General features: G+C 40.3%; 1 protein-coding gene and 1 pseudogene across 3 annotated transcripts; both read left to right on the plus strand.

Annotated features, from left to right (window-relative positions):
• The first annotated feature begins 518 nt into the window (after positions 1–518).
• Positions 519–11076, plus strand: LOC145049882 (peroxiredoxin-2E-1, chloroplastic-like; annotated as a pseudogene).
• An 896-nt stretch (positions 11077–11972) lies between these two features.
• Positions 11973–15140, plus strand: LOC145053115 (uncharacterized). Of its 3 annotated transcripts, none has more exons than XM_079001103.1 (6): positions 11973–13128; positions 13199–13314; positions 13403–13724; positions 13890–14084; positions 14212–14294; positions 14482–15140. In XM_079001103.1, exons 1-6 carry the CDS (start codon positions 12079–12081, stop codon positions 15047–15049), a joined length of 2334 nt encoding a protein of 777 aa, XP_078857229.1. In that variant the 5' UTR covers positions 11973–12078; the 3' UTR covers positions 15050–15140. The 3 variants fall into 3 exon arrangements, with proteins under 3 accessions (XP_078857229.1, XP_078857230.1, XP_078857228.1); XM_079001104.1 differs by having other exon boundaries at positions 14212–14398; positions 14482–14698; XM_079001102.1 differs by having other exon boundaries at positions 11977–13128; positions 14212–14312.
• The last annotated feature ends 7549 nt before the right edge of the window (positions 15141–22689 follow it).

Genomic DNA, 22689 nt, shown 5'->3' on the forward strand with positions numbered 1-22689 from the left:
ATATGCAATTACACAATAGTGTAATTTTTTACTGGATTCAAATGAACAATTACTTTATTCACTTGATTTAGATTTTTGATTACTCATATAAGGTTGTAATAAAATAAAATTATGATAAATTGAAAAAATTGTTCAACTAAACCTTAAAATTTTGAAATTTGTTGGAAATTTTGTTATATGCCAAGTTAGGCTTCTTTTTGTGTTGTCATGTTTGCTGATTTGACTATGTAGGGTTCATTTGAAGTTCCATTTCTCTATAAGAATGTTAATGTTCACATCCAAGTGGAAACAATCACAACCGGAAAGCATTCTAAATGATTTTTTTCACTTACATTAATCAAAACTGTCATTTTAAGTGGTGCATTCTCATGGATGCCATACCGGTTGTCACTATATAGACCTACTAGCGGTCTATAGAAGAATCCTAGCGGCTTTATGAAGAATTTTGTTGTGTTTTCATTAAAGTATCACCCTGTCAACATTCTTCTCTATAGTTCTTTCTCTTATTTTCGATATAGATGCGTGTCACAACAATAAGGCAGAAAGAGGTGTTAGTGACCATTAAAGATGAAAAGGTAATATATAATTTAAGAATAATATATAAAGTGTAAATTGTAGATTTATGATATTTTTTTTCAATGAAAAATATGTTGTTTGATTGTTAGGTTACATATCTGGTTATTTTATTATTATTATTATTTTTTTATAATTTGATTTTTACAAGTTTGATCTAAATTTGATACTTGAAGCAAGTAGGAAAGATATGTGCTAATGATTTTGAATTTGTATTGCCGTATAGAAACCAACTGTAGCCTCACAGACCATTCCCTCATATCTCAGTAGGTCTTAACATTTTCCAAAATTCAGCTATAAGAAGTGATGGATGCACTGCTAGAATCAATCCTCTAAACCGAATTTCATTTGTTAGTTGGATGTAGTGACCAAAATGCAAGATTTGTGAAAGTTCATTATTATTTATTAGTGTTAACCTTTAGCAAATTATGAAACTAATATTATATTTTTGTTCATAACATGTTTTTTTTGTAATAATTTATTTGATCGGAAGATATGTATATGTGATTGAGTGTAACCTGAAAAATCATATTTTAATTTTTATAAGGAAAAAATACTTTGAAATCGACCAAATTACAATGTCTGAATTTGATATTTATGGTTATGACAATTCACTTGATTTGTAATGTTTATCTAATTTCTTTGCAAAATTTTATGTTGCCGGTACTTGTAACAACTTACTCTTGCTTTTGGTTTTACATGACCAATATGAAAAGAGCCATATGAGTCTCCATGGGGGTTGGTACACGAAACAAAGTCAATTCATAAAGTTACTGCATAACATGTTTTAATCAAGAAGTCGCATTATGTTGTAATAAAACGAAGATCACATAGATCATTTATGTTAAAAATTATTGTATTAAAAACCAAATTACTCTAATATAAATAGCAAATAAGTTTGGTTCAAAAACTCTAAAAATGAATCTAACTAACATTTTTTTATTAAAATTCAACCTAAGACAAAGCCACATATTAATGTGATATCTATTTAATTTATGTTTCTCGCGTTTAACGCGGGTCATAATCTAGTAAATAAATAAAAAAGAAATGAAATTGACTGTAACAACGGAAATTTTTAAACAAATTTTTCATTTCAAAATAAAGTGTTTTCATCCAAAACAAGGCATAAATATCCAACGTATCATGTCATAATACAAATCATATGGATCCCAAGATCATAAATCATCTATCAGTGTGTACAGATCACGCCGGCGCCTTCCCACGGTCCTCGCTAGTACCTGAAACACATACATGACAACTGTAAGCATAAATGCTTAGTGAGTTCCCCCAAAATACAACTTACGCACATACGCCTTTCCAAGCCCTGACCTTCCGGTCCATGTGTCTCAGGGGACTTCCGTCCCTGCTGGGTAAACCTTCCGGTCCTACCCACGCCCACCCTTCGGTCCACATTACAACGCCTTCCGGCCCATAACATATTCGCCTTCCGGCCCATAACATAATGCCTTCCGGCCCACATTAAACATATCATACATAGCACATATAACAATTAACTTATCACATATAATACATATGTCTCGTATCATATCCGACCTTCCGGTCACACAATCAAACCCTTCCGGGTACAGTATAGTGAGAAGACTCACCTCATGAATATCGATAGCTAGCAAATCCCGAAATCACTCGTGCTCGATCCTCCGAGCTACAATCTCCCTATAACATCATACATCTCTTATTAACACTTTTTTTTCTAAGGTTGACTATCCCTAAGAAGATAACACAGGTCAACTCTGGTCAACGGCCAACGGTCAACTTTGACCGGACTCGGCGAGTGCACAAGGGCAACTCGGCGAGTCTAGACGTTTTCACCAACTCTCTAGGATTCCCTTCTTACACGTCGAGTACTCCCCCTGACTCGACGAGTTCCACCTGGAAGAATCGCGGGGCCACCCCGACTCAACTCTCCGAGTCTCATGAACAACTCGGCGAGTCCCAGCTCAACTCAGACCACTTGACAACCCTTCCCTAACTCGCCCTGAATCACTGAGTCAACCCATGACTCGACTGGACCACTAACTGGCCGATCCAAGGCAATCTTCAAGCTACTCGCCGAGTCTGCTCATCGGACTCGGCGAGTCCATGCCATGCAATCACTCAAACTCACTTCTAAGGTCATATCTGTTCCACCAATTCATAGATCTGGCCTTCCTAGACTGATTCACCACGTAAAGTCCCAAACTTGGTGTACATACAACCTCTATATGTCCATATATGAAGAATTATCAACAAATATCACAACTCAAGGTCATAACCTCCATTGTTCTTCATAAAGCTTGATGAATGAGGCTCTCTGGACCTCTATGGATCCAGATCCAAAGCCTCATCACTAGCAAGGGACTATTTGGCCATCAAATCAACCCAACAAAGGCCACAAGAAACCCTAAATCCAAATATACTTCACAAAACAGAAGATGAGCCGAAATCATACCTTTAGATCGATGATCTAAGCTTCAAATCCACAGAATAGCAACCTCCTTTGCTTCCTCTTGGCTAGGACTTCCCTCTTCTTTGCTAAACAACACACAAAGGTCAAGAAGTGCTTCCTTTCTCTCTCTCAAATCGCTAAAGCACTCTAGGGTTTCTCTCTATGGACTGCTGGGTACAAATGACGGCCATAAGGCCCTTTAAATAGGTCCCAAACCCGAGAAATTAGGGTTTCATTAAACAGCGCGGACTCGCCGAGTCCATATCCTGGACTCGCCGAGTCCAGGCGAATCCCGCGTCCAGAATCGCGTCCCTACTCGGCGAGTCTGAGCTCCGACTCGCCGAGTCCCCTCTCAAAACACCAAAATCATAAACAATAAAGATACCTGGAAATCCGGGCTGTTACAATTCTCCCCCACTAGAACTAGACTTCGCCCTCGAAGTCTCGCTCTGAAAATAGCTCCGGATGCTGCACCCGCATCTCGCGCTCCGGCTCCCAGGTCATCTCCGATCCCTTCCGGTGTTGCCACTGAACCAACACTAGATGTACCTCCTTGTTCCTCAGAACCTTGATCTTCCGATCTCTGATGGCCACAGGCCTCTCGGCATAATTCAGCCTCGCATCCACCTGAATATCCTCTAATGGAACCACTGCCGACTCATCGGCTATACACTTCCTCAATTGCGACACATGAAAAGTGTCGTGGATCTGCCCCAACTCTGCTGGCATCTCCAAACGATAGGCTACCCGGCCTACCCTCGCAATCACACGAAATGGCCCAATATACCGGGGCCCCAACTTGCCCCTCTTCCAGAATCGAATCACTCCTTTCCAAGGAGAGACCTTCAGGAGAACGAAGTCGCTGACCTGAAACTCAAGCTCGGACCGGAGTCTGTCTGCATAACTCTTTTGTCGGCTCTGGGCGGTCAATAATCTCTGTCTGACCTGCTGAATCTGCTCTGTCGTCTGAAGCACGATCTCTGTACTGCCCATCACTCTCTGCCCAACCTCTCCCCAACAAATGGGGGTTCGACACCTCCTACCATACAACAACTCAAAGGGTGGCATACCAATGCTCGAATGATGGCTGTTGTTGTAGGAAAACTCTGCCAAAGGTAAATACGCATCCCAGCTACCCCCGAAATCCAGCACACATGCTCGAAGCATATCCTCAAGCGTCTGAATCGTCCGCTCACTCTGACCGTCTGTCTGGGGATGATATGCGGTACTAAAATGCAATCTAGTACCCAACTCCTCATGAAATTTCTTCCAGAATCTGGAAGTGAAACGCACATCACGGTCTGAAACAATCGAGATCGGCACCCCATGCCGAGATACCACTTCTCTCACATAAATCTCCGCCAACTTCTCCGCTGAAGAACTCTCACTGATGGCCAGGAAGTGAGCGCTCTTCGTCAACCTATCCACAATCACCCAAATTGCATCAACTCCTCTGGCAGTCCTCGACAATTTGGTGATGAAATCCATGGTGATCTGTTCCCACTTCCACCCGGGAACCTCCAATGGCTGCAACTTGCCATGCGGTCTCTGGTGCTCGGCCTTGACCCTGCGGCAGGTCAAGCACCTCTCAACAAACCAAGCGACGTCCCTCTTCATACAGGGCCACCAATACTCTTTCCTCAAATCCAAATACATCTTCGTGGCCCCCGGATGGATTGAAAATTTCGACTGATGAGCCTCCTCCATCAAAGTAGTACGCGTACCGTCCACAAACGGCACCCAAATCCAACCTTGAAAAGTCATAAGCCCTCGTCCATCTGTAACGAACTCCGAAACCAACCCAACGACCCGCTCCTTCTTCTGCATCTCCGGTTGCACAGCCTCGGCCTGTGCCCCGCGAATGACATCCATTACCGAAGCTATCACGGTCAATCTCAAACATACATCCCGCAGTGGAGTGTTCTCCGCCCTGCGGCTCAATGCATCGGCTACCACATTAGCCTTGCCTGGGTGGTACAAGATCTCACAATCATAATCCTTGACCACATCCAACCACCTCCTCTGACGCATATTTAGGTTGGGCTGATCCATCAAGTACTTCAAACTCTTATGGTCCGTGTATATCGTACACCGAACCCCATACAAGTAGTGACGCCAAATCTTGAGGGCGAACACTATTGCCCCCAACTCTAGATCATGCGTGGGATATCTCATCTCATGAGGCTTCAGCTGCCTCGATGCATATGCTATCACATGACCCCTCTGCATCAACACCGCACCCAGCCCCAAAATCGATGCATCACAATATACTACAAAATCCTCCATCCCTTCCGGGAGAGCTAATACCGGGGCTTCTCACAACCTTTGGCGAAGTGTCTCAAAGGAGGTCTGCTGCTCGGGACCCCATGAGAATGCAACACCCTTCCGGGTCAATCTGGTGAGTGGCACTGCGATCTTGGAGAAATCCTTGATAAATCTTTGATAATACCCTACCAACCCAAGGAAACTCCTGATCTCAGATGGTGACTTCGGCACCTCCCAACTCATCACCGCCTCAACCTTTGCCGGATCGACCAGAATCCCTTCCTGGTTAACAAGATGTCCCAGGAACTGGACCTCCCGCAACCAGAAATCACACTTGGAGAACTTTGCATAAAGCTTCTCCGATCTCAAAACCCCAAGGACCTCCCTCAAATGCTCCTCATGCTGCTCTCTAGATCTCGAATATACCAGAATATCATCGATAAATACAATCACCGACCGATCCAACATCGGCCTGCATACCCTGTTCATGAGATCCATGAACACAGCCGGGGCATTGGTGAGCCCAAAAGGCATCACCACAAACTCATAATGCCCATATCGCGTCCTGAACGCTGTCTTCTGGACGTCCTCATCCCGCACTCTCACCTGATGATATCCCGACCTCAAATCGATCTTGGAAAACCAAGATGCTCCCTGCAACTGATTGAATAAATCGTCGATCCTCGGTAACGGGTAATGGTTCTTGACCGTCAGCTTGTTCAACTCCCGGTAGTCAATGCACATCCGGTGTGAACCATCCTTCTTCTTGACGAACAAGATAGGTGCTCCCCACGGCGAGCTGCTCGGCCGAATAAACCCCTTCCCCAGCAACTCCTGGAGCTGCGAGGACAACTCTTGCATCTCTGGAGGTGCAAGGCGATAAGGCACCTTAGCGATAGGCGCGGCCCCCGGAACCAAATCAATACTGAACTCCACTTGCCTCACAGGAGGCACACCCGGTAACTCCTCGGGAAAAACATCTGGAAACTCACGCACCACCGGAACCTCCTCAACTGGACTCGGTCTCTCGGAAGCCACCTGCGTATCCATCACATACGCCACAAAACCCTTACAGCCCTGCTGTAGACACTGCCTCGCCCTAGCGGCCGAACAAAAAGCTGATACTGAACGTGTACCCTCGCCGTACACTGAAAGAACTCCCCCACCAGGGTCTCGTATGGTCACCAGCTGACGCTCACAGTCGATGACTGCACCAAATCGGCTCAACCAGTCCATGCCCACAGTGACACAGACATCACCCATCGCAATAGGAATCAGATCAATCGGAAACTCAACCCCGAAAATCTCTAACACACATCCATGGAGAACCTCCGTGGCACAAATCACTCTCTCATCAGCTATAGAAACTCTCAGAGGCCGACTCAACGGCTCACGACTAACACCGATCTGCTGACTAAAGGCCAAAGATACGAAAGACCGACTCGCACCCGAGTCAAATAACACTAAAGCAGGTACAAAGTTCACAAGGAAGGTACCTACGCACATCATAACATAAGCATAATATCTCGACATCAAAATAAATACATGAAATAAAGCATACCTGCCACAACATCGGGCGCAGCGCGGACCTCCTCCGCAGTCAGCTGAAAGGCTCTCACACGAGCCCTCGGGGCCTCGGCCTTCACTGGTCGAGTCTCAGTAGCCCTGGCAGCAGGTGCAGATCCCTGAAGAAGCTGAGGGCACTCGACCTTCCGATGGCCGGTCTGGTTGCAATGAAAGCAAACCATAAACCCCTTGGGGCAATCCCTAGCGATGTGCCCCTCCTTTCCACACTTGTAGAAAGCACCTGATCGACATGTCCCCTAGTGACCCTTGCCGCACTTTCCGCAAGTGCGGCCCTTCGGACCTCCCGTCCTCGAATCGGCGGACTTAGTCCGCTTGGCTGCCGGCTGAGATTGAGCCGGCCGCCGATCCACCCGTTGAGACTTGGCCTCTTCCCTGGCCTGGGTCTCCAACTCGATCTCGCGCTTCCTGGCATTCGCCTGAAGCTCAGCAAAGGTATGATATGTGGAGTTCGACACGAACTCCCGGATATCCCTCCTCAATACACCCAAATACCGGCTCATCCGAGCCTGCTCTGAGGACACCTGCTCGGGGCAGAACATCGCCCTCTCATCAAACTTCCGCGTGATCACCGTAACCGAATCAGTACCCTGCTTGAGGGTCAAGAACTCCTGAACCAACCGTTCCCTCTCCACCGGGGGAACGTACTCGTCTCTGAACATAGAGGTAAACCTCTCCCACGTCACAGCTGAAATCTCTGCCAAAGTGAAGTTCGCCGTCACGAACTTCCACCAATCCTTCGCTCCCAGACGGAGCTGGTTCAAGGCGAACCGTACCCTCAGATGCTCCGGACATGAACAAGTGTAGAAGCATCCCTCGATATCAGCAATCCACCTCATCGCAGCGATCGGATCCTGCGTCCCGTCAAACTCAGGTGGCTTCGTGTTGCTGAACTCCCGAAACAGCAACGAGTCACCTCCCTGTGGCCGCGGTAGCTGCAGCGGCTGCAGCCTCAGTCAACGCGGCGTACCGCTCATCAAAGGTCTCCATCAAAGTGGTCTTAATAGACCCAAACATCTCCGGAATCTCGGCCCGGATCGCCGCAGCCACCTCCTCATGAATCATCTGACGAATCTCCTCGTCACTTACACTGCTCGAACTCGATCTGTGGCGTGGTCCAACCATGATGCCTCTGAAATACAACATAGAACTTATCAGAGACTCTATCGAGCATAATCGTACTCGATAACGCAACCCTACTTAGTCTCCGATACCTAGGGATTCTTACTTGGGTTGCCCACTGACCCGATGTCTTCGGTAGTACGGGCCCAATACTACCGACCACACCGCATCAGCATTCATCCCAAGTCCTCCTCCCCAAACCCCGGATCGTGAGTACTCTACTCTTGTTATGCACTAACTACCCGCTCGCTATCAAAGCATCTCATAGCAACAGACTTCCCTAGACTAAGGCATCACAAATCAGGCCATTCTAGTCCTATCATGAATACCTAGTCTTCTAGCATGCACAACGATTCATATCATCTCATATCTCTTAACACAACATTGTAAGGGTATTTTGGGGATCTTTACCGTTCGGGCGCTGGCTGATCGTACACACTACTTCATTCTTGTTTACCACAAATACTTTATAAAAATTTTATGCCTTTATTTTAAAAGTTTTCCTCAAATCCTCGGTTTGAGTTCAGTTACGCCCGAAGGTGTACCCGAATCCCTCAAACCTAGGCTCTGATACCAATTTGTAACAACGGAAATTTTTAAACAAATTTTTCATTTCAAAATAAAGTGTTTTCATCCAAAACAAGGCATAAATATCCAACGTATCATGTCATAATACAAATCATATGGATCCCAAGATCATAAATCATCTATCAGTGTGTACAGATCACGCCGGCGCCTTCCCACGGTCCTCGCTAGTACCTGAAACACATACATGACAACTGTAAGCATAAATGCTTAGTGAGTTCCCCCAAAATACAACTTACGCACATACGCCTTTCCAGGCCCTGACCTTCCGGTCCATGTGTCTCAGGGGACTTCCGTCCCTGCTGGGTAAACCTTCCGGTCCTACCCACGCCCACCCTTCGGTCCACATTACAACGCCTTCCGGCCCATAACATATTCGCCTTCCGGCCCATAACATAATGCCTTCCGGCCCACATTAAACATATCATACATAGCACATATAACAATTAACTTATCACATATAATACATATGTCTCGTATCATATCCGACCTTCCGGTCACACAATCAAACCCTTCCGGGTACAGTATAGTGAGAAGACTCACCTCATGAATATCGATAGCTAGCAAATCCCGAAATCACTCGTGCTCGATCCTCCGAGCTACAATCTCCCTATAACGTCATACATCTCTTATTAACACTTTTTTTTCTAAGGTTGACTATCCCTAAGAAGATAACACAGGTCAACTCTGGTCAACGGCCAACGGTCAACTTTGACCGGACTCGGCGAGTGCACAAGGGCAACTCGGCGAGTCTAGACGTTTTCACCAACTCTCTAGGATTCCCTTCTTACACGTCGAGTACTCCCCCTGACTCGACGAGTTCCACCTGGAAGAATCGCGGGGCCACCCCGACTCAACTCGCCGAGTCTCATGAACAACTCGGCGAGTCCCAGCTCAACTCAGACCACTTGACAACCCTTCCCTAACTCGCCCTGAATCACTGAGTCAACCCATGACTCGACTGGACCACTAACTGGCCGATCCAAGGCAATCTTCAAGCTACTCGCCGAGTCTGCTCATCGGACTCGGCGAGTCCATGCCATGCAATCACTCAAACTCACTTCTAAGGTCATATCTGTTCCACCAATTCATAGATCTGGCCTTCCTAGACTGATTCACCACGTAAAGTCCCAAACTTGGTGTACATACAACCTCTATATGTCCATATATGAAGAATTATCAACAAATATCACAACTCAAGGTCATAACCTCCATTGTTCTTCATAAAGCTTGATGAATGAGGCTCTCTGGACCTCTATGGATCCAGATCCAAAGCCTCATCACTAGCAAGGGACTATTTGGCCATCAAATCAACCCAACAAAGGCCACAAGAAACCCTAAATCCAAATATACTTCACAAAACAGAAGATGAGCCGAAATCATACCTTTAGATCGATGATCTAAGCTTCAAATCCACAGAATAGCAACCTCCTTTGCTTCCTCTTGGCTAGGACTTCCCTCTTCTTTGCTAAACAACACACAAAGGTCAAGAAGTGCTTCCTTTCTCTCTCTCTCTCTCTCTCTCTCTCTCTCTCTCTCTCTCTCTCTCTCAAATCGCTAAAGCACTCTAGGGTTTCTCTCTATGGACTGCTGGGTACAAATGACGGCCATAAGGCCCTTTAAATAGGTCCCAAACCCGAGAAATTAGGGTTTCATTAAACAGCGCGGACTTGCCGAGTCCATATCCTGGACTCGCTGAGTCCAGGCGAATCCCGCGTCCATAATCGCGTCCCTACTCGGCGAGTCTGAGCTCCGACTCGCCGAGTCTCCTCTCAAAACACCAAAATCATAAACAATAAAGATACCTGGAAATCCGGGCTGTTACATTGACAACTAAGGTTTGGTGGAGCAACCTATTGTTGGTTTTAAAGGATTTTTAATTTTTTTTAATTGAAATATGGCAACCAACCAAACATTTGGTTGCCAACGGGGATGGTCCTACACCTCACCCACTTGTCATGCCACTAGATACTCCACCACCCCAAAATCACCACCACCATCTCCATTGGAGATAAACTCCCCGACATAACCTTATCCTACTTAGACTTTGACGACAAACTTCAAGCAACCACAATCACCGATCTCACCAAATCCAGAAGCCATCCTCTTTGTCGTCCCCGACACATTCACATCCACTTGCTCCTAGAAAAACCTCCCCAAATTCGTCGAGAAATCCAACGAACTAAAATCAAAGGGCGTCGACACAATCACTTGTATTTCAGTTAACGATGCCTTCATGATGAAGTCATGGAAGGCTGATTTGAACGCAAGCGATGAAGTGCTGCTATTGAGGGATGGAAATAGGGATTTCATGAAGGCAATTAGGTGTGAATTGGATTTGAGTGATAAACCGATTGGATTTGAGGTTAGATCAATGAGGTATGTGATGCTTGTTGAAGATGGTGTTGTGAAGTTATTGAATCTTGAAGAAGGCGGGGCTTTCACTTCAAGTGTTTCAGATGACATGCTTAAAGCTCTTTGAATCCGTTTCATGTGATCTATTAGCGCTTTGATTTGGGGCTTTCACTTCATTAAGCTTTCCAACCTCGAATCGTTACCTTTATTCGGGAGCAAATTTTCAAACAACGAAATCATGAATTTACCTTAGACCTTTTCCGTTCTACAACAATGCAATAATGTCACCACCTTGATTCTAACAAAAAACTTTCAATGTGAAGAACTCCCACAATTTGTAAACGAGTTTGACATATTAATGGTTCTTGCAATCACGAATTGTGCCCTTAAAGACCAAATCCCACCATGGTTACTCAATTGTCCAAAACTTGAACCTCTTGATTTGTCTTGGAAGCAGTTGACTAGAGTCATCATTTCTTGGATTGGTCGAATGGAAAGACTCTTTTACTTGGATTTTTCAAATAAATCATCATGGTGTTCTTGCTAGAATGGATTAATGGTGATGTGGGCGATGGATTCTCGCTAGCAACCTACCGATACATGTTTGATTTTGATGTTGTGGGTGTTTGATTTTGATGTCGTGTGTAGGTACATGATATAATTATTTTGGAGGTGTTGGTCGTCAATGTAATGCTAAAATATTCTAATAAATTTGGTTATTATGTTAAAATTGAAAAGCTAGATTTTTTTTTTGTTTCTTAAAAGCAAGATTACAAAACTTATTACATTAATAATATATATTTAATACTATACATTGATAACATGAATGTTTTAAAAAAAAATGTAACCATTTAAAAACATTTTAGACAATTTTCGAGCCCATTAACACACAAAAATGCTGGTAGATTAATGTTGACTATTGACCGTATTAACTCCGAAAAAAGTTAAAGTCATCTGCCAGCAAATTTAATATAAAATACTACTATTTTATGCAATTATGTATGATCAGGGTATCTCATGAATCTCATCCACACAAAAGGCATCTCTTCCAATTTCAGCAGGTATATCATAATTCCGTCCAAGTACTTACAATTGCTTCCACACACCGAGTTGAATGTTCTAGTTACCATTTTCTCAACAAATAATTAATGGAGGCATTCTTGGAGGAGTTTCAACATCTTAAAATCCAACTCAAAGAGGTAAAGTCAGCCACCGGAAACTTTGATGACAGCAACATAATTGGGAGAGGTGGATTTGGGAAGGTGTACAAAGGAGTACTCTCTCGCTCTAAGGGACAAAGCATGGTTGCTTTTAAGCGTCTAGATCGTAACTATGGGCAAGGAGACCCTGAGTTCTGGAAAGAGATCCTGATGCTTTCTCGTTACACACATGAAAATCTCATATCTCTCTTGGGATTTTGTGACGAAAATGGTGAGAAGATCCTGGGGTACGAGCATGCATTTCATGGAAGCCTTGATCGTCATTTAAGCAGCACTACTCTCACATGGAGGCATCGTCTCAAAATATGCCTTGGGGCTGCGACCGGATTGTGCTACCTTCATGATCCCAAGGAGACACGAGAAAGAGTTCTACATCGTGATATTAAAAGTTCCAACATCTTACTGGATGAGAATTGGAATGCTAAAATTTCTGACATGGGATTGTCGAAAATTGGACCTGCAAATCAGAAACACACATTTCTAGTGTCCAATGCTGTTGGTACTTTTGGATATGTCGATCCGATGTGTGTGGAGATGAGCATCCTAACTAAAGAGTCAGATGTATATTCTTTTGGCGTGGTCTTGTTTGAAGTGTTGTGTGGGAGACTATGTTTTGAAAATAACAATAATCATTTTCAGAGTTTAGTGCCAATGTGGAAAAAGAGTTTCAAACAAAAAAAGTTAGATGAAATCATCTTTGAGGATTTAAAACAGGAGATTGATATGAGGTCATTGGAAACATTTTCAGACATTGCCTATCGATGTTTGCAGAAATCTCGTGAAAATCGACCAAAGATGTCTCATGTTGTGGAAAAACTTGTGATTGCACTTCGGTTTCAGGAGATTTCCGAAGAGGTGGAACAACCATTCGACTATGAAGATATGAGTAAAACTGCGGCACCTCCTTTGCTCTACAGATCCGAAGAGGAACTAAAGTTGCTTCTCTCCGAAGGAATCTTCGTCAATGGGGGCAAAACGGTAATTATCTATGTCTATATGATCCTTTAGATTATTTTTCTTATGTACTCATATCCTACTTAATGGACAGTGGTTTTCGTTAGATAAGAATGGAAATCACCTCGAAATGATACCTGCAGCAGAATGTTTGATTCCTATTGACATAGTACCTCCTGTGCGTGCTAATTATGATCGAGATAAAGCAATGTAAGTTGTTACCCCTTTTGTTTCTAGGTTTTGTTTCGACTATTTCATGAGTATATACTAATGCATTATTTGCTACAACTCTTCGTAGATATAAAGAGGTCTACACTATGTATTGTTCTAAATTTAAAACACATGTGAGAACACAATTTTTGTCACTAAATATCACGTACACAGTAAACCTTGTGTGTAGTCTTGGCTCGAAAAGTAAGGAATATGTAGGAGTTGATTACATATTGGCTGGGGAGACAAAATCATCGACTGCATACTTTGCAGATAAGAGAAAAGATGGACATCTGATGGCTGAATTGTATCAGTTTACTAGCGACAGGAGAAATGTTGATCTTGAAATTACATTTGAATGCCAAAAACCATTGGCAGTAGAAGGCATCGAATTTCGGCCTCAGGAGAGAGTAAGCCGACATATAATAGTTTACTTGGTTTTGTTTATGTTGTTTCTAGTGTTTCAAACATTTCGAAGAAAGTAAATCATTTTGTTTATAGCTCACTTCACTCACATTTGGAGAATAGGAGTTATGTTGTATATTCGATGAAAGATTAATGTGTAAGTTTTATAGGTGGAGTATCAAGTGTTAGAAGAAAAGGAGGTGGATATACAAACCATATCACTTTCAGACACAAATTGGGAACAAAATTTGCCAAGTGATCATGAAGACATCATCAAGTGTTCAAAAGATAGTGTACAATGGACAACAAAGAAGGAACTCTACTATATTCTTTGCAAAGGGTTCCCAATCAATGATGGTGAAGAGGTATTTTTTATATGAATGATTCATTCAATTCCTTTCATTTTTGAGTTCCTTCACTTATTGATAGACACTTGAAAAGGAAAAACTCTAGAATTCGGCTACAAGTACTTACAAATTTATTGATTGACAGTGGTTTTCACTTGAAAAAAATGGGAAGAAATGTCATATGCTATCGGCAAGAATGGCTTTAGGAATACGAGATTGGAAATGGAGGTCATCACCTGACTCGAGGTTCTTTCCTCTAGCCCCCACACTAATCATGCAGCTATTGGTTATTGTGTTTCTCTATTTTAAGAAAATTTATGAACTACAACTTTGTAAGTCTTTAGTTCGCATGAGTATGTGGGTATGTTATCATATTCTAGTAGTACTATTAAATCTAAGATATATCTTTTTGCAGATTTGGGAAAGTGGCTTTTGGTCCTCGTGGCGGCTTTTGGATAGACTGCAGACCCAAAATGTTGTCACCTCAAACAACGTATGCAATTTACCTTGTTTACAAGTTTAAAGAAAACCATTATGGATTTGAGCCTCCTGTAAGAGTTAGTGATAAATCGGATGATACTAGTAATTCTTACAATACAATTCCATGGTATATCTATTTATTTTTGCCTCAACCCCCGAAGGTTCATAAAAAACCCCACAACCCATTGGATAGACCCAAAAGGAAAGGTCGTCCACAACAAAGGAATGATGGTTGGTTGGAAGTACAAGTATGGGAATTTCAAACTGGTACTACAATTAATGAGATTAACAAGTATCTTCGATTGACCCTTTCTGAAAATGAGTCGCTTAAAGGGCTTATTGTGGAAGGCATCGAGTTTAAACCAGCATGGTTTCTCTTACTTGCGATTGTGCACGAATTAATTGTTTTGATTTTACTTTGTACACTTGTTTCATTCTTCATCCCGCTACTAGCTAGCTACGGGAAAATGTCTTGCCAATTTAAAAGTGCTTACAAAAAATAACTATTTAAAAGTGTTTATATATATATTTAAAAGGGTTAGGTTTATGTGAGACGGTCTAATTTTGTGAGACCGTGAGACACAATTTTAGCCACTCATTTAGTAGATAAAACAAAAAGATTTTTAAAATGCAAAATAATTGAAATTTTTCGAATTTTTTTTCCAATATTATTTTCGAAATATATATTTTCCAAAAAAAAAAAATAATAAATTAAAAAAAAATACATTTTTTACATATTCTAGTAATATTCTATTAGAATATTTCACGTATTTTAAAAAAAAAACGGGATTTTTTTTAATTAATTCAAGTTCCGAAAATAATATTTAAAAAAAGAATTTTTAGATTTTTTCCATTTATTTTGCATTTTAAAATTATTTTTTAGAATATATACAGTGTAATATTCTATTAGAATATTTCACGTATTTAAAAAAAAACGGGATTTTTTTTTATTTTTTTTAGTTAGTTCAAGTTCCGAAAATAATATTTAAAAAAAAGAATTTTTGGATTTTTCCATTTACTTTGTATTTTAAAATTATTTTTTAGAATATGTACAGTGTAATATTCTATTAGAATATTTCATGTATTTTAAAAAAAATGAGATTTTTTTTATTATCTTTTATTTTTTTAGTTAATTCAAGTTCCGAAAATAATATTTAAAAAAAGAGTTTTTGGATTTTTCCATTTATTTTGCATTTTAAAATTATATTTAGATTTGGTCTCATGGTCTCACAAAATTAGAATGGTCTCAAATTAACCTGAACGTGTATATATATATATATATATATATATATATATATATATATATATATATATATATATATATATATAATGTTGTATAATAATTTTATGTATGTGATTGTGTTGCATTGTTCGTTGGGCCGAGCCCACCTCTTATCTATATATAGCCTTATGTTTTGTACATATATTTCGACTGAATGTAATATTTCAATTATGGGAAGAATATCGTTTAGCATAGTATCACGCCTATAAATCTATAATCCATCTCTTTTACCTTATTTTTTTTCCAGCCTAACTCTAATCTCGTCTTCTTATCTACACCATGTCTGGCACGCTAATACCAGCCATAGACAAGCAAATTTGACATGTCCAACATACATGCTTCGGTCCCGCTAATTCTAGAGCTTGACTGCCTCAACTAAGATGCATGGCGTGGACTTTTGTATACACAATGTATGGGATACGTTGTCACTGCCCATCTCAACAAAGAGAAATTGGCTGCTACGGTCGATCAAGAATGGCTCCATCTTGATGCTCTCGTGTGATCATGAATTGTTAGAATTTCAGGGTAATAAAGGCACTTGGATATTCTGAGAATTGTGATTTCATTATCAAATCAAAGTATTGGGTGGTACTCCTTAATCTTTGATTGGATAAGACTCAGAAATGAGAGCAAGAATAGAGAATATGGGTGTTACGAATTTCGTGTGCACCATCAAATGAAGACCAAAATTAGTTAAGTAACCTTCCCATCAGATAACTGTCACTAGACACTCGTATGTTTGAAAACTGTTACAAAAAACAGTTTGATGTCTGAAACCTGTCATAAATTAGCCAAGGGCTCTGTGTAACACCCGTAAAATTCAAGCCAAAATAAAACATTTTAATTCATTCAAAACCATTAAGTTCATATATTTGGTTTCAACATAGTTTAAACATCAGAGTGTCCCCCAGAACCATATGACATAAATCATAAAACATGAGGAGCGGTACGATCACGTATTTGTCTTGCCACGATCTTCTGAAGTACCTGAAACAAAACACTGAACTGTAAGCCCGAGAGCTTAGTGACTTACCCCCAAAATACCAACCACATATAACCATACTCATATCATATCACAATACAGAACAACCATGCACATCGGGTCTACTGTGTGACTAGTCCACCGCATCGGGGCTTCAGTCCACCTGGTCCACCTTCTGAGTCTAGCCGTGTACATCGAGTCTACAGTGTGATTGGTCCGCCCGCATCGGGCCTTCAATCCACCTGGTCCACTCTCTGAGTCTACAGTATGATTGGTCCGCCCGCATCGGGCCTTCAGTCGGCCTGGTCCACTCTCCGAGCCTCGACATGTCTGGTCCGCCCTCTTGGGGCCTTCAGCCTATCTGGACTGCTCGATGGGCCTTCAGGATATCCGGTCCGCCTTGGGTACTTTGGGCTACATCACAAAGCAGGACCCGCCTCAACCCAACCTCAGTCAAAAAACCATGTGCACATAAAACAATTAATCAAATAACAATCCTTAACCAGACAGACAGTCTAACAGATCACATAGCATATCAACATCCTAACCAGGATTCCGACCTAACCGGTCACTAGCATAACATTACCCTATATACCGGGATACCGACCTTAACCAGGTCACTAACATAATATCATCCTAAATACCAGGATGCAGATCTAGCAAATCAATAACATAGCAAACAATACCCGCATTTGATGGATTTTAGCCATAAGAACATCCTATGTGCTCATGCAAACCCTAATGCTTGGATCTAGGTTTCTCTATTGTACATGCAATGTATCCAAGACTTACAATCTTAGATCTAACATATTATAAACTGAAATTAGGGTTTAGAGAATTACCTTTGATTGTTATGTAGCAATAACAATCTCAAATCCTCCTTGTAATGACTTTAGAAAGCTTAGAGTCACAATTGTCACTCCTCTAATGGCTCACAAACACCAAGAGCAAGAGGATGAAGAATAAGGAGAGAGGAGGCTGCCTAAAACATCCAGAAACCCTAGTGGAACTCTTAGCCACGTTTTTGGGGCTTAAGGGTACTATATATACATGTAGGCTATTAGGGTTTTCAACTAGGAAACCCTAATTTGACTGCTTAAGCCCTATGCAGCCCATGGACCCTTTTAGAATAACCCTTGGACGATTTCTAATGGGTTTCCCCATAGAATTCGTCCAACCTATTATTCCAAGGTAATCCATAGCCCAAATGCAATTATCTTATAATTACAGTTCCAGTCCCTTAAGTTTAATTAATCTCTTTTAGCCACAAAATTAATTATCAATTAATTCTTGACAAATATTAGTTAAACAATATGATTTCTCCTTTAATATATTATTCTCATAATATATTAATAAATCATAATTAAACTTCTCTCTCCATAATTCATCCTATCAAGTTGCTTTGGTGAAGGCAACCCAAAAGGACCATGCACCATCGGGTCAAGTACATAGCAAAATAGTTATGGACTTAGACACTAATCCAACAGTCTCCCACTTGGATAAGTCTAATAACTATTCTGCGTATGACTTCAGATCCTGATCTGCAATCATAGCTTTCAAAAGCCGCTGTTGACTCTGATCTTATCAGATACGTGTCCTTTAGATAAGGGATCATATATTCCTCCATTCTAGATATCGTATAGACGTGAGACATGGATTTCAATCATTCTCTCTATACTGTTTCCCAATTTTCGATTTATGACGACTGACAACAGACTACATTTGAACACATCAAATTAGTCCCGGCTTGGCCAAGCGCTTAGGTGCCATCACTAAATCATCGAGAGGCCCACATATATCGCTTTCCTCCTGGTTTGGATAAAAGGAACGGATAAACTTTGATTCAATGCTTTCTTGCACTCACTCACCGAATCACACACAATAATATGTTTTATAACACCAAGTTACTGGTGCGTTTACATATTATCAATGTGTAACCGACTCGCAAGATACAACTCACACATCTCGGTTTCAAGAATATAAGATATTATCGTCTCTTCAATCACTCGTGATAAAATCAATGAAGTGATCCAAGTGAGCGTGGGTTTAATCCAATGCTCAAACTCATATTCATAAGCACTCATGAACGTTCTAGCAAACATTTGCTGATGTCTAATACACTTTAGACAATCCACACACCAATTCACGACAGTCTTCATTTATACCTACTTCCAACATATAAACGACTGTGGTCCATTCGAATAATTTGATTGTTCTGAACCAACTTAATTATTCAGGAAGTCAAAACATGAAAAGTGAAACACAAGAATAATACTAATCCCATATGACCCCAAACTCTGGGTATAAATAAAACATTTTATTTAATCACCATATTGATTACTCATTATTTGTTGTTTCGGGTAATCAACTTCTTACTTGAATTATTACTACACTTGCCCCATGCTCTTAGCATGCACACAATGTTTACCTACGGTACTTACTTTGTGAAACAAATCAAATGAACACATTTCCAATCATACTCATTTCACAACTCCCAATCCTTATCATAAGTATAAGAATATCAAATTCTTGTTACTTATGCTAAATTCTAACATTTTATGCAATGATTCTTTCGTAAATTCACAGCTCAAAATCATCAAGACTTGGCCAATCTCTATCAGAAACAATTCTATAGATATGATGTCTCTCACTCAAAGTACATTCCTTTAAACATCCTTCTTGCATAAAAGTATCTAATCTAGACATAGATTCTCAATATCCAACTCCCAATATGGAAACATTTCCATATTTGCCATATGACAACTCATTCTTAATAGAATCTTATCTATTCATAATAATGTCGATATGGTCCATCCAATACCATACTTCTAACTACTCACAAGCGACCAATCCTCAGCGAGCTTTGGGTCGTCTTTTGATAGTTGTTTAATTATCTTAGTCAAAACCGATTCTTGTCCTTTTTCCCTCTTAATGTGCTAGACATTTGGAAAATTTTAGAATGATCAAATATTATAGCATGTGCAGTCGATCCTTTACCCGAAGCGTATGGGACATGATGCATGATGTCTTACATAAAGATACGATAATTTATCAATCTTCTGCCATAATAATTAATGTGTCACGTTCTCACAATTCGAACTATGAAGAGGGATGCCATGATCATAATTGAAATTTTGAGAACGCACTATGTATCCTTGACTAAATTTATTAACATTCCACAACCTAAGCCTTTAGATTTGAAATGAAGCATAATATTCTCTCCCTTAATTATAGCAAAACATCTTTTCAACCCTTACAACTTTGCAAAGTATAACTCTTGCTTTCTATAATTAATATTGCTAACTTGCAACACTTTCCTTAATAATCATACAAGCACAACATTTATGCCCCCACTATCATGATGATTATTATCATATAAGCATAACTCTTATGCTCCCACTAGCTTTGACATGTATTCAGAAACAACTTAACTTCCAGAAAACAATACCTATTGAATTTCTTAAGTTCATATTTCTAATAGATAATGCTTTGATAATCCTTTATCTAAGCTTCTCAAACTTATACACCTTTGCCTTAGATAGTTCATATGTGTGTCTAAACAATTCAGATTAATTGCCAAATCTCACAATTCGAATCATGGAAAGGGATACCGTAACCATAATCGAATTCGAGAATACAATTTCACAATTACTATCTTCTTAAAATCTCTCTTAGTGAAAGCATTTCCTCACAGTCATTTTCATGAAGGAGGGAATCTTATGACACTTAGATTTTAAGGGTGTATGTGTTCCTATCCATGTGAATTTGTCAAAACCAAAGTTTGCGATAGATCCAAACTCAGATGGACCGAACCTTCTCAACCTTGATTTCTTGCCTTATGGCAACACGAGTGCCCACCATGTCTTCTAAGTAGTTAAGCAACTCACCCTTTCCTATCAATGTATTTTTCATTGATCAAAGTGCTTGCCTTTTATGTGTTCAAATGAGAATTCATAGAACTCACATGCATAATTAACTCAACTGGAACCGCACAGAAACAAGATAGTGTCAACACGATAGGTTGTAAACCTCAAGTCGTGTGCTAGTGATGATCGATAAGGTTTATTCTTGATTACTTCTTGAAAATTTTCAAGATCATTAAGACTCCCACTGACTCCTTGACATATAAGGTTTCTCTTGTCAATAAACATTTCTTGACAAACAAATATTCAAGAGTTAGTGTAGCTTTTATCAAGACAAAACACTTCACAAAATTGGTCCTAGTTGGTCTTTGTCTTATCCAAGACATCACAACTTTCCACATTTGACGAATGTTATAAACCTTCTTAAGACTTGTTACTCAATGTCACAATCTTAACTCTAAGACTTGGTTTTGGAACGAAGTATGATTGACTTCTTAATTTAACCATTTCTTCAATTCTTGATTCCTCTTCTCAGACATACAATTGCACTAAGACTTACTTAGAGGATCAATTGACATATGGTTCTTAATCATTAAGACCCATCATAAAACATAATTAAAGGTACTCTCCCTTCTTCTTAGAATAGAGAAACTTTTATCTTTCCGCCTACTTGATTCTTCTTTATTCGTTCTGCCATTGATTGAAACTCTTTCAATCAACTGAGAATTACACTTAATCTCATAAGTATAATCATATTTACTTAACCTTAGTAAATCATGACGAATATCTTTGTTACTTTTGTGGTGGACTTGATCAACACACAACCTTGTGTACTCGATATCCTAGTCCTTCACTTGACACTTTGTCAACGAATTAGTCTAATTTCCAAATATGAAATTTCTCATTCATCATGCAACCAAGTTGTATGATTCCAAGTTTCTATCAAATTGAAACTTGGGCGATGAGAAACTTTCCCTATTTGGTAAATTCTTGACCTTTCCACAAATATCATAATTAAGAATCAAATCCGTTATTGCTAATAATAGAAACTTACAAACATCAATTTTTCATACACGCCATTACAAGGATAAATAAATAATATAAAATCAAAATTTATTTTATTGCGGAAAAAATTTGTCCTTACAATGCAATTCATTGAAAAACTATGTTAATACATATTTCTTAGCAATCTATTCTAACTCCAAGTAGTAGCTCAAGATTCTAATCCATTTCTTCACGATTAGATTCCGCTCACTTCTTCCCTTAAACTTCCTCTCTTTTCTTCGATCCTACAAAACATCAAAATGTAATCTTATCACATCATGTATTAAGAATCTAGAATAGGAACTTAAAAGAGTTAGTTAATGGATTTTACCTAAAGTAGAGCCATACGCTTTGACTTAGAATAGGGCAGCTTCGTCTCCAATGCCCCTTCTCTTGGCAATAAAAGCAAATTGACTCTTTTGGAACAGCACATGGAACTACTTCTGACTTTGCCTTTCTCTTATGATCAAACTTTTCGATCATGGCATGCCTTTTGTTGTCATTGCCTATATCCATAGAGGTCTGGAAGGCAGATCCACTAATCAACTTTGCTTTTCCAGTGCGCCAAATCATTGCTGATTCAATAGCAATAAGCATATAGGTGAGATCGATGAGAGTTACGTCGTGGTTCATCATATAGTAGTCTCTTATGAACTCACTATATGAGTTAGGAAGTGACTGAAGAACCCAGTCTATAACCTGCTCCTCACAGACAACAGATCCCAACATTCTTAACCTATCAATGTGTGACTTCATCTCTAGGACATGTGCACACACTGACTTTCCGTCACGTGAAAAGCTTGTTCCACGGGATTTGGGAAGACCATAGTTGTTATACTTTGAAATCTACAAAATGGGAGAAAGTAAATTCAAGTTAGTTGATTGATTGTGTTCTTAATAAATCACCCAAATGAGATACTAAGGCTAGGACCCAACACAATATTCCACAACTTGGGAGAGGGATGCCGTAAC

This window comes from Lactuca serriola, chromosome 5 (genome assembly GCF_051521515.1).
Source record: "Lactuca serriola cultivar US96UC23 chromosome 5, Lser_US96UC23_V15, whole genome shotgun sequence".
NCBI classification, from domain to species: domain Eukaryota; kingdom Viridiplantae; phylum Streptophyta; class Magnoliopsida; order Asterales; family Asteraceae; genus Lactuca; species Lactuca serriola.